Raw genomic sequence first — 23,079 nt, 5'->3', positions numbered from 1 at the left:
CCAATATGAATTTCTCTGACTGGCTATCCATGTTCTGATACACATATTAGAAGGAAGATCTTTTGGAAGATGGAAAAATAGCAAGATTATGGTCATAAAAGAATAATTTGCTCTCAAAAATAAGCAAAATCATTAGGCTTTCTATAGCCACATATAATTAATTCTATAAGAAAGTTGGTTCCAACATTTCATCTTTAAAAGATTTTTTCCATTATCCTGTTTCCTGGTTTTCAGGTACTGTCCTTACAACAGTTTGGGCTAAATATTCTTGTTTCCATTCACAAACATTTCTTTCTGCACTAGCAACAGCACTAATCAATAGCTATACTTAAGCCATTTAAAACTAAGCTTTAGATGTGTGTCTAATTATCTGGCAAAAATAAAAGAAACAAAAGAGTTTTATGTTAGCAGCAAATTAACTAGATTTAAGGGTCTTGATTTTTTTCATAAGCCTTTGGAAGCCTGCATATTAAACACTGGTGAGTTTTAAATTCTCAATGGAAATGGTGATGGCATTTACTGAACCAAGCCAGCTCATATTACAACATACTAAGGACATGATATAAAAACAAAACTAGCACATTTCTATTTTTCAAACATCACCAAAATATCTTCTTATAAATTAGAATACTTTTAGACTCCAGTATAGTTTTCAGCCATACGTATACCTAAGATACCTAAAAATAAAATGTGTGTACACATACACTTCATATTTTACATTATTGCACATTTTTCATTTACTTTTTAAAAAATTACATGGAGAAAATGTAAACTTGAAATAAGTCCCACTGTAACATTGTCTACTTTATTTTTTAAACACTTGTACAAACTACACTTTCTTATTACCTTACTATGCTTTGTTGAAAGGATATGCTTTAGTCTTCAAGCTTTTAAGAATATTAGAAACAACATGATTAAATTCAAGTACAAAAAGTCCTTTAGAATATCCCAAAATATCAATTTTTATATGGCACAAGTCATGATGAGTAGATGAAGTTTTCCATATGCTGATGGCAGAGTATGAATAATAGAGAAAAGCCACAAAACTGAAATCTAAAGTATCAAATCCATTCTGGGGAATTATCTTCAAACATCTGGCCTAATAAAAATATGCACAATTTTCCAAGAATCTTGAACTTTTTCAGGACTAGAATGCTATTTAATGTGTTTATACAATTTATGAAATGATGACTAAAGCCCTAAAAATGTGTTTTTCTTAATTAAACATGAGTAGACAGATACTCTACTCCCAGGTCATTTTTTTTTTTTTTTTTTTTTTTAACAGTAGGCTTTGAAGGACAGCAGGAAAAAAAAAAACTGAAAGCTTTTTACTCACATTTGGCTGCCCATTAATTAAAACTTCAATGGATTTAAGCAATTTGAATTATAAACTCTCATTTAATAAAACACCCACACAATGACAAGAATGAGACTTTAATCAGTTTTAAGTGGAGTTTATAACACTAAGAGATAAAGGGTTGTTAACAAACACAATAACAAATGGACATCTGATTGGGATGAGGCATTATCCTGTACACATCATATTGGTATTTTTGTGTATCCTCAGTGCATAGCATTTACACACAGAGCCACTGCTGCACAGCACAAGAGTATCTGAAGAGGCTGAATTGAGTAAGGCTGTTTAACAGACTGAAATTTTTTAGTATATATATTCTATAGGAAAACAGGTTGAACTTTTGAACTGGCAGGTAGAAGGCAACTCTGCCAAACACTACAGTTAAAGCCCCCACTTTAGTGCACAGTTCCACCCCTTCCATCTGCATGCATGACACATTAACAGTATTTAAAGGTAAACGAGGCACTTTGTGGCAACCACAGCCATCGTTATGAACATATTGCACAAAATTTCTATAACTAAACATTAAACTTGTACCCTACTTTTATTTTTTAAAGCTGAAACATTTGATGCTGCCGGTAAACTCCACTTAAGTTTATAACCTGTGCCACAGCAAAGAATGGTGACGCTATTTATTCAACTACCCTTTTAAAAGTATGGCAAACATGTTCAAGAGGAGCTACAAAGGACTTGGGATGGTACAGGGCCCAATTGTAAGCTTTCTTAAAAGTGATGCCTTCAAGTAACTTCAGACATGTAAGCTGCTGCACATCCAAAAAGTCTAAGAAAACATTCCAGAAACTCAGAGATTACCTACAGAATGCATTTCAGGCTAATTATGAATACTGCCATAAATAAAGGTTTAATTAGGACTCGAAAACCTTTCAGTCATAGCAATTCTTGTCAAATTCTATGGGGATGGTAACTGAAATAAAGTAAGGAGAGTATGTATAATATATATTTATATATATAATATATATAATGCCATTTTTCCATTTCCAATGACTACACCATAAAATGTAAGCAAGGCTTCTCAAAAACATTGAAACATTCAAAATCAAAACCCTCATTCAGACCTTCACATTCCAAAGGAAAAATAATAACAGTGCAAAAGCCCATTATAATGTCATTATTTATGACCTGGCCCTCCATGTTACATATTGGAACAATAAATGTTTTAATATGCGGTGCCCAAAATTGTAACAAAGAATAATATTTATAACTATCTTCAAAACATGAAGTTGATTTTCATTTTAGGTAACAATTTTCAGCTTTTATGAAAGACAAGGTGGCATATAAATTTCAATGGTGAGGTGTTAGGAATAGTTGTCTCTAACTTTACCAATTTAACTTAGGAGTAATCAATCAATACTCATCGATGTTTAAATATAAATGTGTAAATCTTAAGAGCTTTGTTAAAAATTTAAAAATTGTTGAATGAAACTGACAAGGTATGTAAAACATGTCAACATTATTTACTAAGAATATTTTAGATGAAGTTCTGCCTAATCTATTTGCCATCAAACTCTATGAATGCTGCTCTAGTAGGTCCTATTCAATCTGTATTTGTAAATTAACTAGGTCAGACCACAGCTAGTGAACAATTTCAGCACCAATAAGTTATATAATGGCTGGATATTCAAACGTCAAGGTGAAGGTATAATTTGAAGACACCAAATTTCTGGAAAAAAAATCCTTTTTTAATAGTATCTTCACATTAGCTTTACAATAGTAGTTGTACTCCGCTTAAAATCGTATGCAGTCTGGGCATATCAAATATATGATGAAATTTTTTAAGAAGTGAAATTGAAGCCCTAGTCCCAACTCGGGGTAGCACTATGAAGAAATGATTCAACACTGCACATTTAAAAAAAAAAAAAAAAAAAAAAAAAACCTATTCTTTCAATAGCAAATCAATAAAGCACATGTAGGACAATTTCTACTGAAAAATCAAATGTCCTTTTTTTTTGTGCAGCATTGAAAGTTTACTGCAACTCTAATTTCCTTTTTAACAAAAATGTCCTTTTTTATATAAACATTATATGTATTCAGTATTCAAGTAAAATTCCCTAACAGTTAATGATATTTAAAAAATGTGCAAAACTGCAAAACTCATTGTAATAGAATGTGTAAGGTCAAAATGGTGGAACAGCTGACAGCTATTGAATAAGTGCATCATAAATCTTCAAAGAAAAAAAACGCTTACTGTAGAATCTCAAATTGAAAATTTCTGTGCAGCATTACAAAATATTTTATATTTAATGAGAAAAAAGAAGCTTGCAGGCAGCACATGAAGCATCCACAGCAGGTATATGATTGAAAACTAATAAAATAAGTGTAAGTTGTTGACTGATGTAGGTACTAATAGCATCTGACTTTTAGCACTGGCCTTGATTACACAGGAGATGGAGAAGTCGTTACAATTGAGAAAACATATTTAATAAATCATTGTCAATTTTTATAATGTTTCAAGCCCATTCTTTGTTGATAGCCTCCACATTTATATGGTTAAGTCATTGTTGCTGTGTTTCTTATATATGACATTATTTTTATATCCCTTCATTTGTGGATCTTAAGATGTTGCAGAAGGTTCATTCCTGTACCCCAATACAGATTCACTTCCTTTAGCTGCCTTTTCTAGCACCAATATGCTTTAAAAAAAATGCGCAAACAACAAGCAGTGACAGCGGCCAATTCCTCGAATGTCCAGATTAATAACTGTAGCATGCTAAAGAAAGGTGTGTGTAAATAGCTGGAGATGGTATATGGTCCAGAGTCCAGCATAAAATGTATTTCCTTTCTGAGCATTCCCTCCGTTCCCCTAACCCGAATACATGCATTAGAATGTAGCAAAACCCTTCGGAAACTTCTCTTAGCCAACTGCAAACTTATCTGTTGCCACAAGTGCAAAGGGGTAGGATGTGAACCAGTATTTAGCCACTTCAGTTGGTGACAGAACACAAAAGGAAAAAATTCCTACGTATACACATCAGTCTGTCTCCACTTTTTATAAAACTGGAATAAAATTGGAAAGTGCCATCTTTATTAATCCTAATTGAATTTTAAATGTCCTTTTGACACAAAAAGGTATATACATGACACAGCTACACAACCTTTTTTCAACTGGACAACAAGTGTCAAAACCCTGTGGATGTATAGGGTAAAACAAGATTGGTCAGGAAAAGAGAATTGTTCCTATAACTGGTAATCTGACACAATGTCCTATTGCCATTAAAAAAAAAAAAGGTCCATTTTCAGTTTATTCAAGTTTGTTTTCATGGTATTTTATCCCTCTTGATAAAAAAAAATTCAGACTTTTGTAATTTGTGTATGCTGATCTTCATCAAAAGGTTCATTCTCTGGATCAGAGTCAGTGGTGTCAGAATATCTATAATGATCAGGTTCATTGTCACTAACATCTGGTGTTACAGAAGTTGAACTGCTAGCCTCTGGATTTGACGGCTCCTCTACTGTTTTTGTGAAGTACAGCTTCACCTAGAGAAAGAAAATTTAAAATGAAAACCCACAAATATGACTCATCTTAAACTATTTAGTGAAATATATTTTAACAGATTAATTTTTTTATTCCATTTTGCAGATGAACAGCACTATAACAAACATGATCTTGAAGAGGTCTTTTAAATGACCCTCTTCTTATTAAGGTGTTCAACATTTTCTTTCTTGCTAGGTAGTGAACAGATAAACTATCAGGATGTTAATACAATTTATTTATTTTTATTTCTGGAGACAGTCTTGCTCTGTTGCCAGGCTGGAGTGCAGTGGCATGATCTCAGCTCACTGCAACCTCTGCCTCCCAGGTTCAAGCAATTCTCGTGCCTTAGCATCCCAAACAGCTGGGGCTACAGGTGCACACCACCACGCCCAGCTAGTTTTTTGTACTGTAGTAGAAATGGGGTTTCATCATGTTGCCCAGGCTGACCTCAAACTCCTGAGCTCAGGCAATCTACCTACCTCAGCCTCCCAAAGTGCTGGGATTACAGGTGTGAGCCACCACGCCCAACCTCAATTTTATTTTTCAATATAAGCTGCAAACATTAACTAAACAATTATATAAAACAAATGCAGATTGAAAGTCATCACTAGTTTACATAATATAGCCTTTGCATTATAAAATTCAATTCACAAATGACTGAGTTCAAAAAGAATGTTTCTCTTACTACCTATGAGAAAAATCAATGTATTTCTTTCTGTTTTTTGTTTTTTTTTTTGAGACAGGGTCTTGCTCTGTCACCCAGACTAGGGTGCAGTGGCATCTCCACAGCTTACTGCAGGCTCAAACTCCCAGGATCAAGTGATCCTCCCACCTCAGCCTCCCAAGTAGCTGGGACTACAGGTGCATGCCACCACACCTAGCCAGCTTTTATATTTTTTGTAGAGACAGGATTTCACCATGTTGCCCAGGCTGGTCTCAAACTCCTTAGTTCAGGTGATCTGCCCACCTTGGCCTCCCAAAGGTTGAGATTTTAGGTGTTAGCCACTGTGCCCGGCTTCAATGTAGTTTTTGATATAAACAACACTACACAGACACAAACTACTGATCAACATTGATACTGGGATTTATTAGCCCTAAAAACTTTACCTAAAGGGAGGAAGGAGAGAGATATTAACATAATATAGTGGTCTAAACAGAGAGCCAAGGGCCTTTACATGCCTAGTGAAAATAACTGTCAAAACAACCCTACATGTTAGGTATTTCCATTTCCAAGGGGAGGTAGCTACGGCCCAGAAAGGTTAGGGAACTTGTTAAAGGCTACATATCTATTAACAGTAGGTAGTGGCTGTGAGATTTAAATCAGATCTGACTTCAATCCCTTCTTCATTATATCGACAGCCCCTCCCCTATTATCTAAGAGTCATTATCAATTCTTCTCTTACAACCAACATCCACTGCATCAGTAAACTCTTTAAGTTAATCTGACAGCTTCTTGTTACCCTTCACTGCCACTATTCTACACAGTGAGGGGCAACAAGAAGCAAACATCATCTCTCACCTTTACTAAACTATTCAAATGCCTTTTTTTTTTTTTTTTTTTTTTTTTTTTTTTTTTTTTTTTTTTGAGACAGACTCTCGCTCTGTCGCCCAGGCTGGAGTGCAGTGGTGGGATCTTGGCTCACTGCAAGCTCCGCCTCCCAGGTTCACGCCATTCTCCTGCCTCAGCCTCCCGAGTAGCTGGGACTACAGGTGCCCGCCACCATGCCTGGCTAATTTTTTGTATTTTTAGTAGAGATGGGGTTTCACCATGTTAGCCAGGATGGTCAAGTGCCTCTTAACCAATCTCCCAGCTTCCATTATTACCCCTTCTCCCTACTTGCCTCACTCGTCTATGTTTTGAAAGCATTAACACAGGGAATATTAAACACAAAATTCAGATGACATCCTTCCTATGCTGAACACATACTAGTATCTTTACACTTGGACTGGTTTTCTCGTCCACTCTGTTTTAGTCAAAATGACGTATCCACTCTTCAAATATACCAAGCTCATTCTTGTCTAAGGGCTTCTGCATCTCTACTCTTCCCTCTTTTCCCAGATATTTGTATAACTCACTCATGATTTAGGCCTCTGCTTAAATGTTATTTGCTTGGTTGGGCCTTCTCTAATCATCCTAGCTAAAAAACAAAAAACACACAAACCAAGATTACTCTCTATCCTGTCTCTCTTTGTAGTCACAAATATAAAACGTCTTGCAATATTTTTTTTTTTTTTTTTTTTTTTTTTTTTTTTTTTGAGACGGAGTCTTGCTCTGTCGCCCAGGCTGGAGGGCAGTGGCCGGATCTCAGCTCACTGCAAGCTCCGCCTCCCGGGTTCACGCCATTCTCCTGCCTCAGCCTCCCAAGTAGCTGGGACTACAGGCGCCGCCACCTCGCCCGGCTAGTTTTTTGTATTTTTAGTAGAGACGGGGTTTCACCGTGTTAGCCAGGATGGTCTCGATCTCCTGACCTCGTGATCCGCCCATCTCGGCCTCCCAAAGTGCTGGGATTACAGGCTTGAGCCACCGCGCCCGGCCACGTCTTGCAATATTGAAACAGAAAAAACAATAAAACTAAAGGGAAAAAGACATTTTAAAAGTTAGTGGTTGAGCAAAATGCAGATTTAGAGACAAGAAAGGAAACCTGTGGATTCTAAAGAGAATGTCTAGCCCGGAGGACATGATGTCAAGTAAAATAAGTCAGGTACAGAAAGATAAATACTGTATGTTCTCACTCATATATGGGAGCTAAAAAAGTTGAGCTCATAGGAGTGTGGTTATTAGAGGCTGGGAAAGGGAGGGGTAGGGGAGGATAGGCAGATGTTGGTTAAAAGACAAAAAATTACAGACAGGAGGAATAAATTATAGCATTCTATAGAACTGTAACTAGTCAATAATAATTTACCGTATATTTTCAAATAGCTAGAAGATAGAAGTTTAAATGTTCCCAACACAAACAAATGACAAATGTTTAAGGTGATTCATATGCTCTTATCCTGATTTGATCATCACATACTGCATACATGAAAATATCACTCTGTATCCCATAAATATGTACAATTATTATGTATTAAAATTTTTTAAAAAGGGAAATTTCTAAACACTTAAAAAAATTTAAGAGCTAAAGGCATTTAACGTTAGATCTATTTTCACTTAAAACATGTAGGGGCCCCTTTACTTTTTTTTAAGTATTACTATTACTACCAATATACAAACATATATATATATTTCTTTCTTTCTTTTCTTTTTTTTTTAAGAGAGAGTCTTGCTGTGTCGCTGAAGTGCATGTGCACTGGTGTGATCTCGGCTCACTGCAACCTCCACCTCCCAGGCTCAAGCAATTCTTGTGCCTCAGCCTCCCAAGTAGCTGGGATTACAGGTGTGTGACACCACGCCCAGCTAATTTTTGTATTTTTAGTGCAGACAGGGTTTCGCCATATTGGCCTGGCTGGTCTTAAACTCCTAGCCTCAAGTGCTCTGCCTGCCTTAGCCTCCCAAAGTGCTGGGATTACAGGTGAAGTATTACTGCAATATTCTTAAAAACTCAGAAGCTACAGTTAGATTTGTTACACGTTATAAAAACTGAATGACAAATTAAGAGAGAGTAAAAAAGTGAAAGAAAAGAGTGTGGTGAATGAACAGGGGAAAATCAGGTAGAACAAGAAATAGGAAAGGGGAAGAAAAAAATGGCAAACCATTTGGGAATGTTTACAAATCAGATTTTTTTAATCTGAAGAATTATTGTCTATAAGTAGATATATATACCTATGTATAAATACACATATCACATATACACAAAAATGAAACAAACCAAATAATTGTAAGACACAATATAAGGAAATAGGATTTTTTTTAAAAAAAGAATAACATGAGGACAATCAGAGACCTTCAGAGAATATGAGATTGAAGCTAAGGCTGGAAATATGAAGATAGCTATGAGAAGGTCGGGGGAAAAGGTTGAGATGAAAAGGTACCGGGAGAAGGAAAAGAAGTGGAACGACTAGAGGCAGAAGCTTAGCATTTTGAAGAACTGAAGAGAGACCAGTATGACTGAATCTCAAGAAGCAAAAAGAGAAGGTGATTAGTGCTGATGTAGGAGGTAGGCCTGTGCTAAATTATGCTGGTCCTTGTAGGTCATGGTAAAAAAAAAAAAAAAAAAAACACAAGGTCTTTATAAAGTGTAAACAGAAGTGACACAATCAAGTCTATTTTTAAGATCACTCTGAGGGGTTGAGAATAAATTGGAAAGGAGACAGGAGTGGAAGCAGTAAAAACATTCAATATCAATCATTCCCAAATGACTGAGTTCCCATCCATTTCTTTCCTCTCCCATTCCTACTTCATATCCCAGTCATTTAGCCCCCTCCCGCACCTTTGCACCAGATTTTACCAAACAACAACAAAGAATTGGGAAAAGGAAAATTGCAGCTTTTTTGACTCTGTGTACATTGGGTATTTTATTAGAAACTTTCATGTTACTGCTATGTAAACACAGCTTCTAAATAATACATAATTTAAAAACTTGTCAAGCAAGTTCTTCATCAGCTGTACTCCTAGAATTAAACACACATCACACACATACAAGTCACCAACCCCCACAAAATGTTTAATTTAACTGACCTTAAAATTTGGAGAAAAGTATCGGTTGGCTTTGTCTTTATTTGCTTTGTCAAGATCATTTTTTGTTAAAGTAAGTACTAGATATTCCTTGTCATTATCTGCACGCTCTATACTGCAAATGCTATCAATTTCTTGATCACATAGACTTCCATTTTCTACTTTTTCTGAGGTTTCCTCTGGTCCTGGTATGAAGAATGTATTTACCCAAAAGTGAAACATTTTGTCCTAAAAAAAAAAAAAAAAAGAAAGAAAGAAAGAAAGAAAAAGAAATGAAATGACACATTTTATTTAATGATGTTTTATTTTTTAAAAAAAGAAAATATGTCACCTGTGTTAAACATTTGCCAAAATGTCAACAAAATAAACGATCATTTGATATTTTGAATAAAGGTAAACACAAAGACTATTATAAGGCAATCTGAGTTATCTGTTGCATTTTCATTCACATGATTTTTCGGCACTCAAATTTTAAACCAAAAATACAATCTCACAAGATCTAAGATAAATTACTTTTGTCTTAAATTTTTAAGTAAAAAAACCTCTTTTCTAGTCTAATACTAGCTTTAAATATGTTTTTAGTTTATGTGTACATACATATAAAAACAAAATTCAGATATGGACTTAATTTCTTCTACTTTTCAAATGAGCTACCTATTCCAAGATTTACTTTAACAAAAGTTCTTGGAAGGTGAGTGCAACTTCCCTGATGACACACCACAAATACACGTTTACTTCTACAGCAATACAAACATGAGAAGCTCCACTTTCTTACATGACAATATAATGCTTGAATACTTTCAGAATAAATATGAGGGGATAGGGAAGAGTACTACTGATTTCTTTTGATGTTATAAAATGCTTGTTCTTAAAAAAATCACTTCTAATAAGATAATACTTTCTTAATAAAAAACCACAACAGAAGTTCATCACTTTAAACCTCTATTGACTAACACAGAAATCTGGCCTGCATAAATAATTTGGCAATTAATGATGTACAGCCTTGTGTCATCTTATTGGTACCTTAAAATGCCATTTAAATCTTTTATTCTAATTTATCTTAAAGTTTTTTTTCCCCTAGAAAATAAGATCTTTAAGGATATTATGTCTTAAATTTCATTGCATCTTTTAGCAGTACCTGACAAAGTAACTTTGTTTACAAGTCTTTACATTTTTTTTGCTTATTTCAATTATTTCAGCCAGTAACTGTATTTTACTTAGAATTAGAAGAAAATAAGCTAATAATATTTAAATAACAAAAAGGTGAATTCCATATATATATATGGATTATACTAAAACTTTTTGTCTGTTTTAATCACAGCATATTCTTAAATAAGGCAGGGAAAATCAATAAAATGGAAATTTGTGTAGTCAAGGATAAACAAGTAAATCCTAAGTAATTAACCTTCAATTTTGCATGTGTTAAAGTACAGATGAAGGGAAATAAGAATTAGTAAATTCCTAAAGGTATGCAGAGATGATGATGTAGGTGCCTATTTTTGAAAGCAAAATAAAAATTACTAGTTATCTTAATTTTAAAACAGTTGTTAATACTTCCTGGATTATCAAAAAATAATTTTTCAAAGTTATTGAGAGATATTTAACTTTTACTTGTACAGATGATAGGAAATGGGTTTCTGGTTTAAAAAAAGATGTTCAGTACATTTTGATTTTTTTCCCCAGCTACTTGGATTCTGGATAAAGGAAATTATATTTCTTCTGATACATCAAAGCAGCATTTAAAATTGTGCAGTAAATGAAACTTCCTCTAATTTTCTTTCAAAAGAAAAGCTAAAAATCAGAACAACTAAATATATCCTATTATTGAGAATGTTTAAAGATTAGCAATATGCTATCTAGTATGTTTAACAAGGCAGCAACAATACGAATTTACTGCTTTTCTTCATTACTATCTAAAAATGTTGCACCTTAGTCTCACTTTAAATATACACATTTAATATTTTAAATGAAGACAGTTGGTTTTTGTTTTTGTTTTTCCTTTTTCTTTGAGACAGAGTTTCACTCTTGTTGCCCAGGCTGGAGTGCAACAGTGCATTCTTGGCTCATGCAACCTCCACCTCTTGGGTTCAAGCAATTCTCCTGCCTCAATCCTCCTGAGTAGCTGGGATAACAGGCACCTGCCACCATACCTGGCTAATTTTTTTGTATTTTTAGTAGAGACAGGGTTTTACCATGTTGACCAGGCTGGTCTCGAGCACCTGACCTCAGGTGATCTGCCTGCCTCAGCCTCCCAAAGTGTTGGAATTACAGGCGTGAGCCACCGCGCTGGGCCAGTAGTTGGTTTTAAACTAAGTCGTTGCCTTCTCTAAATACAGGTCAATCAAATTGAAACTTGATTAACTTTCTAAACCTGCACATTTCAATACCATGTTTTCATTCTTTATTACTTCCTCTTCTTACTGATTTCTCTCCTAGTTAAAAAACTAATCAGTAAATCCACAGAAGCTAAATAGAAAATAATCAAGTCTTAAGAAACATAAGGTCAGGCATGATGGCTCACTCCTATAATTCCAACACTTTGGGATGCCGAAGCATGAGGACTGCTTGTGCCCAGGAGTTTGAGACCAGACTGGGCAACACAGTGAGACCCTTTCCCTACAAAATAAAAATAAAAATAAAAAAAATTAGCTGGGTGTGGTGGCATATGCTTGTAGTCTTAGCTACTCAGCCTGGACAATAGAACGAGACCCTCTCTCTAACAAAAAGGAAAAGAAAAAGGGGAAAGAAAAAGAAACATAAGCCAAAATGAAGAAAAAGTGGTTTGTGTCACTATGTAAGACCACAGAACAGATCTCATTTCTACTATAGACCAGAATTTTTAAAATCTTGGTCCCATGCTAATTTCTTCTCAGTTAACCATCCTTGTTAAGGAAAATTCCTCTCATGTTCCAATGCTGTAAGGCCTTTTCCTTCAAATAGGATTATTTACCCTTATAGTGTCTCATCAATGCCAGAGTAAGCAAAACACCTGCACATCTAATAGAAAACAAATTATAGTTCCTTACATGTCATAAAATAAAATATAGCTTTTAATCTGTCCGTATTTTGGATATTTCTCCCAATAAAAGTAAAGTACAAACCTTTTTTAGCATCTTGTTCTGTTTGTGGAAGAACTCTACTTTGATATCACCACACACAGGTAACGGCTGAGGGAACTCAAAGTACATGAACTTGTCTTCCCGTCGTGTGGGGCCTGAATTGGAGGAATATATCTTCACCTTTAGCTGGCAGACCACAAACTGAGGATCTGCATGGTTAAATACATACTAGTATCATTTCACAGGAAATGCCTTTAACTGTCAAACTGTCAAAAGTGATTTTAATGATTAATATCAGCAATATTCACAAAATATGGATTCCGCATCTGCAATCTTGATCTAAAGCAAATCAATGGAAATAAATGAAATAGAAATAGAAAAAATGTAAGATTTTCTCCAGTTTGAACTTTCAAAATAAGGTCCTATTACTTGTATAAAAGTCAATTTCTGTTTCCTGAATAGTAAGTCCCAAGATTAGACTTTTAGCGGCAGAATAACTTCAAAACTTTAACATTAAAATCATACTAAAAATCCTAATATAAATAAAAACTTTAAGCATTAAAAACGATGAAATAATTATCTGGTACATTTGTGAACAACATCAAAATAACTTTTAAGACAGGTATCAACAGGCAGTGGTCAGGAAAAATTTTAAAACATAAAGAAGACAGATATTTGCTATAGTATTCTGAAGTCTCTAGCATGTGGCAAAGATCACAAAATATAAATCATTACATGTTCACAAGAGAAAGAGGATAAAACCTATAACAATGTTATAATAAATTTCAAAAACACAAGTCTAAATATTTATAAAAAAATTAACCATCATTCATTTTACCTATAGATCACATTTTAAAGATATATAATGCTACCATCATAAGAAACAGGAAACAAAAGATTTGAAATTTCTGTAAAGAAATGCAACAGAGTTCAAGTAAAAACTGCAGCACAACCTCCCTTTCCTCCAAAACATCTCATTTTCATTAACAAGTATTCTGGCTTTGGCTCATGTCTGTTTTAAATAACTGGTAAAAAATAAAGTAACTGGCCGGGCGCGGTGGCTTACACCTGTAATCCCAGCACTTTGGGAGGCCGAGGCGGGCGGATCATGAGGTCAGGAGATCGAAACCATCCTGGCTAACACGGTGAAACCCCGTCTCTACTAAAAATGCAAAAAATTAGCCGGGCGTGGCGGAGGGCGCCTGTAGTCCCAGTTACTCGGGAGGCTGAGGCAGGAGAATGGAGTGAACCCGGGAGGCGGAGCTTGCAGTGAGCTGAGATCGCGCCACTGCACTCCAGCCTGGGCGACTGAGCAAGACTCTGTCTCAAAAAAAATAAAATGAAATAAAAAATAAAGTAACTGGTAAAATATAACTTCTCAAAATTCATCATGCTTTTACACTAGCAATTGTGGGAAAGTGTGTTAAGGGAACGATTATATGTTTTATTTTTTAAATCTACTCATAAATTCATTTATAGCTAATGACCTTAATGACAGAAATTAAAGACTGATGAATGTTATGATCCCAGGACATCAAAAACTTAAAGTTACCTAAATAATTTGACAAAGTATATATAATTCATTTGTCATACGTTGAGGAATTAGAAAACAAAAGTCCATTACAAAGAAATTTATTAACCTTAGGAGGTTATGAAGTGCCATTTGAAGAAAACATGCAAAGATTACAGAGAAAGAGAAACACAAGCTTACATAAAGTTATGAGAAATATTATATTTAAATATATTTTATATTTATACCATGTATATATATATAACAAACAAAAAATTCTCAGCACCAAAAGGTGTCATTATTCTAAAAGATAAACAAAAGTCTTACATTTTTATCAATGTCCTGAGAACAAGGCAAAAGCTAAACCAAGTTATACGAAATTTCCAGTTTAGTAAACACCTACTACTATTTCTATGTAATATTTAAAGAACTATCAGCAACCACATAATTAATATGTTTGATAAAAGCATGCAGGTTATTCTAACATGGTCTTCTAAGATACATTATTTGAAAAAGCTACCACAAAGAGGAGAAATATTACACCAACAATCTATCAATAAATTTCCCTTCCTTCACTCAAAGTTCAAAGTGCAATGAGTCATTTCATAAGACTTTATGTGATACTGAAATTTCACTGGGAAATCTAACTTGAAGAAGCAAATAAACAGTAGGATTCCAAAGCTGTGATAAAATTAATCAGAATAAAATTGCAAAACTGCCTTGTAATCTTTTTAAACTCCATTAATTCCGAATCTGATAAACCTGATTTTAGGACTTTCAAAAGCAAATTAATAGTACTTCCAGGTTTCAATTAAACTACATCCAAAATGTACATCTTCAAATATTTTAGTATTATATAAAAATTTACAAGTAGTAAAGATTTCCTCAATCACTAAAGAAAATAATCTTCTCTGCAATATGAATATCATGTTTCAGATAGGTAAGACCTAACCAAGCATAAGTCCAATATTAGTATGGTTCTGTGGACTTCTACAACATATATCCTCGTATATGACTGAATATGTTCCAAAAAATAAACAACAAGATCCAGACTTAGTGATATAGTCTGGATATCTTTCCCTCCCAAATCTGAGGTTGAATTGTAATCCCCAATGCTAGAGCTGGGGCCTGGTGGAAGGTGCTTGAATCATGGGGGCAGATTCCACATGAATGGCTTGGGCCATCCTCTTGGTGATAAGTGAGCTGGCATCCCCACCACTCCTTCTCTTTCTTGCTCCCATTCTCACCATGCTCCCCTTTTGCCTTCAGCCATGATTGGAGGCTTCTTGAGGCCTCCCCAGAAGCAGATGCTGCTATGCTTTCTGTATAGCGTGCAGAACCATGAACCAATTAAAGAAGAATTTATAAAGAAAACAGGTTAAAACTGTTTAATACTCAGCCTCCAGTATTTCTTTATAGCAACGCAAAAACAACCTAATACACCTAGCAAATGAAAATCAGAATGCAGAGAATGGGAGATAGTGGAGACTTGAAAGGGAGAGGAGATAATGAGAAATTACTTAATGGGTACAATGTATATTATTCAGATGATGGACACCCTAAAAGCCCTGACTTGACCACTACACAATCTATACACGTAACAAAATTACACTTGTGTCCCTAAATTTATACAAGTAAAACAACTGTTTAAAATCAGAATTAAATTTCCTTAGATATATACATATTGTTATAGTCTTGAAAGAAAACCACAATGATCATCTTTCAGTAACATTTTTAACCCTGTTAAATGTCTAGAGTATAGTAACTTTTTCTATCACTTGGAAATACTAAGACAAAAATCAAGTAAGAAAAAGCTGCCAATCCCTACAGAAGATGCTGTATTTTTCAGCACTACCTCTGTTTTCTTTATTGATTCCTCTTCTTCCTAAACCCAAGTTGCCATTCTTATCACAGTCTTCACCCTCTCCTTTTCTTCCTTTCCTCCGAGCCTTCCCATCCCCAAACACTAGACCATATTTATATGAAAGGCTTAACTACTCTCCCTTTCCTGATGCTGCCCAAAATATTGATATATCTCCTACCTAGATTCGAACCCATACTCCCAAGTACCCACTGAATATTGTCATGTGAGAAGCTCACTTTTACGAGATTTAAACCACGTTTAAAACCAAAATATCAACATTAATGTCTTCAAGTCTCAGATTCACTTTTCTTTCTTTCTGTGACTATTTCACCTGACTGGGATCAAAACTTTTACAAAATCTTTAGCTATAAATGGCAAATAAAAAATTAATGAAATCTCATTTGATTGTCTTAGCATACCTGCATTAAGGCAAGTTTTATTACTGGTTTCTTTTCCACTATGTTTTACTCTTGCGATTATAACTTTGCATACAACTGTCCTTAAAAACATGGTTTAATCCTCAAGTGTTATCATGACATCTCAGTATTTATCAAATCAAGTCTGTTATCCCCATTCAGGATCCTCTAACAGTCAGTCATACGTTCCATACCTAATATCTGTCACTACATTCTTGTCCAGCTTTTTCCTTCTGCTGCACTTCAACTCAAGCTATTTCCCATTGCCTGTAATACTTCTTTCAGGAGTCTTTTTTTTTTTTTTGATGCGGAGTCTTACTCTTATTGCCTTGGCTGGAGTGCAATGACGCAATCTCGGCTCACTGTAACCTCTGGCTTCAAGCGATTCTCCTGCCTCAGCCTTCCAAGTACCTGGGACTACAGGCATGCATCACCACGCCTGGCTAATTTTTGTATTTTTAGTAGAGTTGGGGTTTCACCATGTTGGTCAGGCTGGTCTTGAACTCCTGACCTCAGGTGACCTGTCCACCTCGGCCTTCCAAAGTGCTGGGATTACAGGTGTGAGCCACTGCGTCTGGCCACTTCTTTCAGTTTTAATGCCAATCTAAACTGTATGTTTTTTCCAATGTTCAATAAAGAGCTGGTGAACCTCCTTTAAGAAACTGTTTGAAAACCTTCAAAAGCTTTTCTGAATGTAGCATTTGTAATTGATACACAGAACCTCCCATTTATTTTATTTTATTTTTGTTTATTTATTTCTAAGACAAAGTCTTGCTCCAATGCCCAGGATGGAGTGCAGTGGCATGATCTCGGCTCACTGCAACCTTGGCCTCCCAGGTTCAAGCGATTCTCCTGTCTCAGTCTCCCGAGAAGCTGGGACTACAGGTGCGCGCCACCATGCCCAGCTAATTTTTGTGTTTTTAGTAGAGATGGGGTTTCACCTTGTTGCCCAGGCTGGTCTCAAACTCCTGAGATCAAGTGATCTGCCTGCCTCAGCCTCCCAAAGTGCTGTGGTTACAGGTGTGAGCCTTATGCCTAGCCCCACAACCTCCCACTTAATTACATATAGCTAGTTTTTTATTAAAGCTTTACTACAGTATTAAATCATAGTACATAAGAGGAAACTAGAAAATTAGGAAAGATTACTAAAGTGAATGTTTTCTCTCCCTTAATATCTCCATGATACTTTATACCTTTTTCTTGGCTCTTACACTAACATCAATACTACAAGAAGAGCATGAGTTTTTTCTTCCTTTTTCCTTCTCTATGAATCTGTTACATTTCTTTGTTAGTCACTTCCAACAGCCCAGTACTTTGCATTCAGCAGTTTTAAAAACTGTACTGAGATGTAAAGAGCATCAATGAGACTCTTTAGAAGCCTTTATTTAACATGCTATACTAATAAACTCCGGTCTTTGATAAAGTTATCTGTCTCTAAGAATACAGAAAAGATCTGATGATGATGATCACACCTATCTGACAAACAACATCGGAGAAGTAGGATAGGATCAGGATGACTGAGGTAGACTTATAGAGATTAGGGTAAAAGGGAGAAATAAATTAGAGGCAGACATCAGTGACATAATCTGTACTTCATACTTATCCAGAAGTTTCAGATTTCAAAGTCTCTTCATTTTATTGACAAGCAAACTCAAAGAGAGGTAGATGATGTGCCCAGGGTTACACAATAGATTAATGACAGATCTAGGATAGGAATCCGGATCTAAATCCAGGTTTTCTCTAACACTCCACATACTTTGATTCCTATTCTTTACTAATCTTACTTCAGCTTGCTGCCATGTCTTATATCACTTCTTCCTTTCCTTTTTATTGCTTTGTCACCATTACTGTCAATACCTAGTTTTCCTAAGATATTAAGGACTTGATCCCTGCCCTAAGACCAGCAAATTGCTGAACTCCTCTGGTGGACCTCTGCTGGACCTCATGCTGGACCTCTGATGGGACAGGTTCTTCCATCATCTGGTCAGAATTGGGCTGTATGTGGTGTATAACACAGAATATTTCTTTCATAAATATAATTTGGCTTCGACTACATTAAAACCCATTGCTTTTGGCTTCTTTAGCCCAATGAGTTGAACAACAAAGCTAATTAATTTGTTCAAATGCTTCAGAAATATAGTCGCCTGCATAAATTTTAAATGTGGTAAATTTCTTTCTAAATTTTTATATAAACTTCTAGATATGGTAAGAAAACTGTTCCAATACATGGAAGGATGAGAATTCAGAGCACTTACTGCAAGTTCCGCCACTGAACATTGGAATAGTTTCAAACATCATCTTGTGAAACAACAGTGCCACTGGTCTATAATCCAGGTGATTCTTTAACAGGTAGCTATAATAATACACATAGCGCCTCTGACTGGGAATAGTTACTCCCTGGTGGACAGAAAAAAAAAAGAGAAGCCAAATTCAAAAAAAATGTTCCATTATAGTTATTTCACTAAATTGCTATAGTAACTGGGTTGTAGCCATTGGAGAACATATGTACATCAGAAATTTGACCTTAAATGATTAATACTTAAATCCAGCTCAGTAATAAATAAGAGCAATATCAATACAAAGGATAATATAAGAATAACTCTTCTCCCTTGAAACAATTATCGTAACACCCCATTTATTCAAAGGTCACAACAGTGCTCTGACCCATGAACCCCATAGGCAAAGGCCACTGCATATCCAAAATAAATGTCAAAGGCCTCTGCCCTACAGCTGTGCTCTTTACACCTAGGGCTCCCCACAAGGATTTATGGACTCCTTAAACACACAGTTCCTCACAAACTTGATTACCTACTTTCCAGGGCAAAGCGTATCAGAATCAGCAAACTAGATAGAGGCATATTGCCTTTAAGAGGCAGAAATAGCAGCAGCAAAAACTGATGCTGGCATTAGAGTCCAACAAAAACAGGAGTATGCAGATGATGTAAATGTGTGCAACAATCTTCTAACAGAAGTAAAGCTATCCCTGTACTACATGCATCTCTTTGCTGAAGAAACCAGGGGAAAATGAAGGATTTTAGAAAATGTAAGTATTACGAATGATTAAAATGCATGTAGTTCTCAAGAGTTGATTAAATAATAAAACATAAACAAAATATATATATGTGGCATTTAATAGGGGAAGCTGAGTTATCTAAAGAGAAAAATCTAATATGTACAATAATGCATTCACTAACGATGATGAATAAATGAGGTATTTAAGGGTTTATTAGACATGTGACTTAAGAAAAATCCAACCTAGAAATATAAGACAAACAATAAGCAACATTAAGAAGTTTAACAGTTAAAAGTAACTTACAGAAAACTGTAATTTAAATGAAAGTATACTCAAGAGGAAAAAGAATTTGCAATTATTTCTCTTTAAATTACTACTGGCATCTACATCTCCCCAGTGTCTTAAAAATTCTGGACACAAATAACCTTATTCTCCCTAATGAAAAATATAAAACATATTTATGTGAATTTAAAAACAGGCCGGGCACAGTGGCTCACAACCTGTAATCTCAGCACTTTGGGAGGCCAAGGCGGGCTGATCACTTGAGGTCAGGAGTTCGAGACCAGCCTGGCCAACATGGTGAAACCCCGTCTCTACCAAAAATACAAAAAATTAGCTGGGCGTGGTGGTGTGTACCTGTAGTCCCAGCTACTTGGGAGGTTGAGGCAGGACAATCACTTGAGCCTGGGAGACGGAGGTTGCAATGAGCTGAGATCGCGCCACTGCACTCCAGCCTGGACAACAGAGACAGACTGTCTCAAAAAACAAACAAACAAACAAAAAACCAGGTATGATAAATAGCAAGTATGTAGGTATCCATTGTAGTACTCCTAATATTTTTTCAAAGATGCGCATGATTTTATTATAGACAATTTAAAAATATGTGTGTATGTGTATAAATGTCAAAAAAACAGGTATAAACCATTTCTAACCCTGACAAGTGATTTAAGATTTTGGCCACAGTATAAAGACCACAATTTTATAAATAAAAGACTTGTATTTTCAATGCTGACAGTCAAAATACAAACTCTGACGTGTTTTCGAAGGAAAATCAGGACAATAATATGTACCCTTCCTTCTTAACAGGGTTCTCATGAGGATCAAACACCAGATGCAGTTACATAAAAGCATGCTAAAACTACAAAATAGTATACGGTTTTAGCAATTCTCTACCTGTACTTAAGGTACAGTTTTTGAATCGCTGGAATTTTATTTCTGTATGATTTTCTTAACAAAACAGTAAAAGGTAAGGGAAAGTAGTAGTACTTTGAAGAGCAGTACTACTCCTCCTTCATTAAAACATTAAAAATTATTAAAGCTAAAAAATGTAAACTTACAATGACTTATTACATCACATTCAATGTAATTTCAGCAAACAACTGTCATTCATGTTTAGCAGGATAAATACAGAATTGCTAAGTAGGTTAGCTAAAGGAAATATCACATGGAAGATGAGTGGGAGGGGAACTTTTTTGAATCATGTGAATTTTTTAACCACATGCATTTATAATCTAGTCAAAATATGCAATAAAATTTTTTTTAAAAATTAAGTCAATGCAAGTCTACGAGGAGACCACATTGTCATTATTTGTTGGGGTTTAGTGGATGACATTTTTCTCTTTATCTCCATTTTTGGCATAAGTCTGTGTGCAATAATAAAAAAGATTTCAAAGCTTTAGGTTTTTTCAAGTAGCAAGTGATTAGTAGTGTACCTATAATGTAGGTGTTTATACATTCTGTTAATCCTTACTCAAAAAAGGATAGGCAAACATAAAAAATATGTAAATCTACTAGTTGTCAACATTGGGTGAATAATTTATGTATGAATACCAGTTGAAACAAAATTACTGACAATTCAAAGAAAACCATGGAAAAGTACATTTTAAAATTTAATCGATTAGTTTACCATCAAAATTATAGTCTATTTTCTTAACTTTGCAATTATTATCTACCTGCTGCCTTGTCAGCACCCGAAATTCAACATTTCTAGATTAACAAATATTAAAAAGTTGGGAGGCTCACATGTATCTGTTTCAGAGTCTCCAATGTGACCTCCTCATTCTAGTCCTATCTCTCTGAGCCATGATGCACACTCACTAAAATTGAATTAACACCTGTAATGTAGGATTTCAAATGAGTGGAAAGTCCACACTAAATTAAAATTTTACTCATCTTTAAAAGCTTATACATATGAATAAAAGGCTATAAAGCTCTTGCAGATTAAAAAATACTCTGTGTTTTCAAATTTTTCTTTTTTTTTTTGAGACGGAGTCTCGCTCTGTCACCCACTCTGAAGTGCAGTGGTGCGATCTCAGCCCACTGCAACCTTGCCTCCCGGGTTCAAGCAATTCTCCTGCCTCAGTCTCCCAAGTAGCTAGGATTGCAGGCATGTGCCATTGCGCCTGGCTAGCTTTTGTATTTTCAGTAGAGACGGGTTTCACCATGTTGGCCAGGCTGTCTTGAACTCCTGACCTCAAGTGATCTGCTCACCTCAGTCTCCCAAAGTTATGTGATTACAGGCATGAGCCACTGTGCCTGGCCTAACATTTTGCATTTTTCATGTAAATTAAGGCTAATAAAGACCAGTTTTATCTCTAACCAAGAAGTTTTAAGTTAAATTGATCTGTAACCACACACACACACACACACACACACACACACTCTTCAAGGGTACACAGTTCTACTTTCTACTAGTGGTAACTCTCCTTTTCCACTTTAATTATGAAGAAAATTATTTACACAGCTGACCCTTGAAGACAGGTTTGAAATGTGTGGGTCCACTTATATATATGGATTTTTTTTTCAATAACATTTTTCAGAGATTTCAACAATTTGAAAAAACCTGCAGATGAAACACATAGCCTGGAAATATCAAAAAGTTAAGAAAAAGTTAGATTTATGTCATGAATACATAAAATGTATGTAGATTATTAGTCTGTTTTATCATTTACTGACATAAAATATACACAAATCTATTATAAAAAGTTAAAATTCATCAAAACATATGCACACAAACCTTAAGACCAGACATAATACCACTTGTAGTCAAGATAATAAACAAATGCGAAGATGCAGCATTAAATCAGTTACGTAATATTAACTGTAGTACACACTATACTACTGTTAAAATCTCATAGCTAACTTTTGTTGCTACTGCAGTGAGCTCAAGGGTTGCAAGAATCTATTTAAAACACCGTGTGACACTAATCATCTCTGTATGATCAGCTCATCTCTCCAGTAAACTGTATATTGCAATCAAAAGCTCTCTCTCACTCTCTCACGGTTCTTGTGTATTTTTTTTCTTTTCTTTTTCTTTTTTTTTTTTTTTGAGACACAGTCTTGCTCTATCACCCAGGCTGGAGTGCAGTGGCACGATCTTGGCTTACTGCAGCGTCCGTCTTCTGGGATCAAGCGATTCTCCTGCCTCAGCCTCCCGATTAGCTGGGATTACAGGCACATGCCACCATGCCTGGCTAATTTTTTGTATTTTTAATACAGACAGGGTTTCACCGTGTTAGCCAGGATGGTCTCGATCTCCTGACCTCGTGATCTCATGATCCGCCCGCCTCGGCCTCCCAAAGTGCTGGGATTACAGGCGTGAGCCACCGCGCCCAGCCCTCTTGTGTATTTTTCACTGTGCTTAATGCAATGCTGTAAACCTTAACACCATGAGACCCATATGAAGTGCCAATAGTGATGATAGAAGTGCTTTCAAGAAGTGGAGAAAAGTCATGGATGTTATAAGAATAAGG

At 35.4% G+C, this 23,079-nt stretch overlaps 1 protein-coding gene across 1 annotated transcript in view; it reads right to left on the bottom strand.

The window, feature by feature from the left end:
- Positions 1-1,418: 1,418 nt before the first annotated feature.
- Positions 1,419-23,079, bottom strand: part of PTEN (phosphatase and tensin homolog) — a gene marked incomplete at its 5' end in the record, with an annotated part of 104,064 nt that continues 82,403 nt past the window's right edge. The window contains 4 exons of the mRNA XM_007963471.2: positions 1,419-4,852; positions 9,469-9,693; positions 12,567-12,733; positions 18,570-18,711. Of these exons, the coding sequence (XP_007961662.2) occupies positions 4,667-4,852; positions 9,469-9,693; positions 12,567-12,733; positions 18,570-18,711 (720 nt within the window). The remainder of the gene's footprint in view (positions 4,853-9,468; positions 9,694-12,566; positions 12,734-18,569; positions 18,712-23,079) is intronic.

The sequence above is a fragment of the Chlorocebus sabaeus genome, chromosome 9 (assembly GCF_047675955.1).
Source record: "Chlorocebus sabaeus isolate Y175 chromosome 9, mChlSab1.0.hap1, whole genome shotgun sequence".
Lineage (NCBI taxonomy): Eukaryota > Metazoa > Chordata > Mammalia > Primates > Cercopithecidae > Chlorocebus > Chlorocebus sabaeus.
Note: the sequence above shows the minus strand (reverse complement) of the source record. Positions and strands in the feature narration are given on the sequence as shown.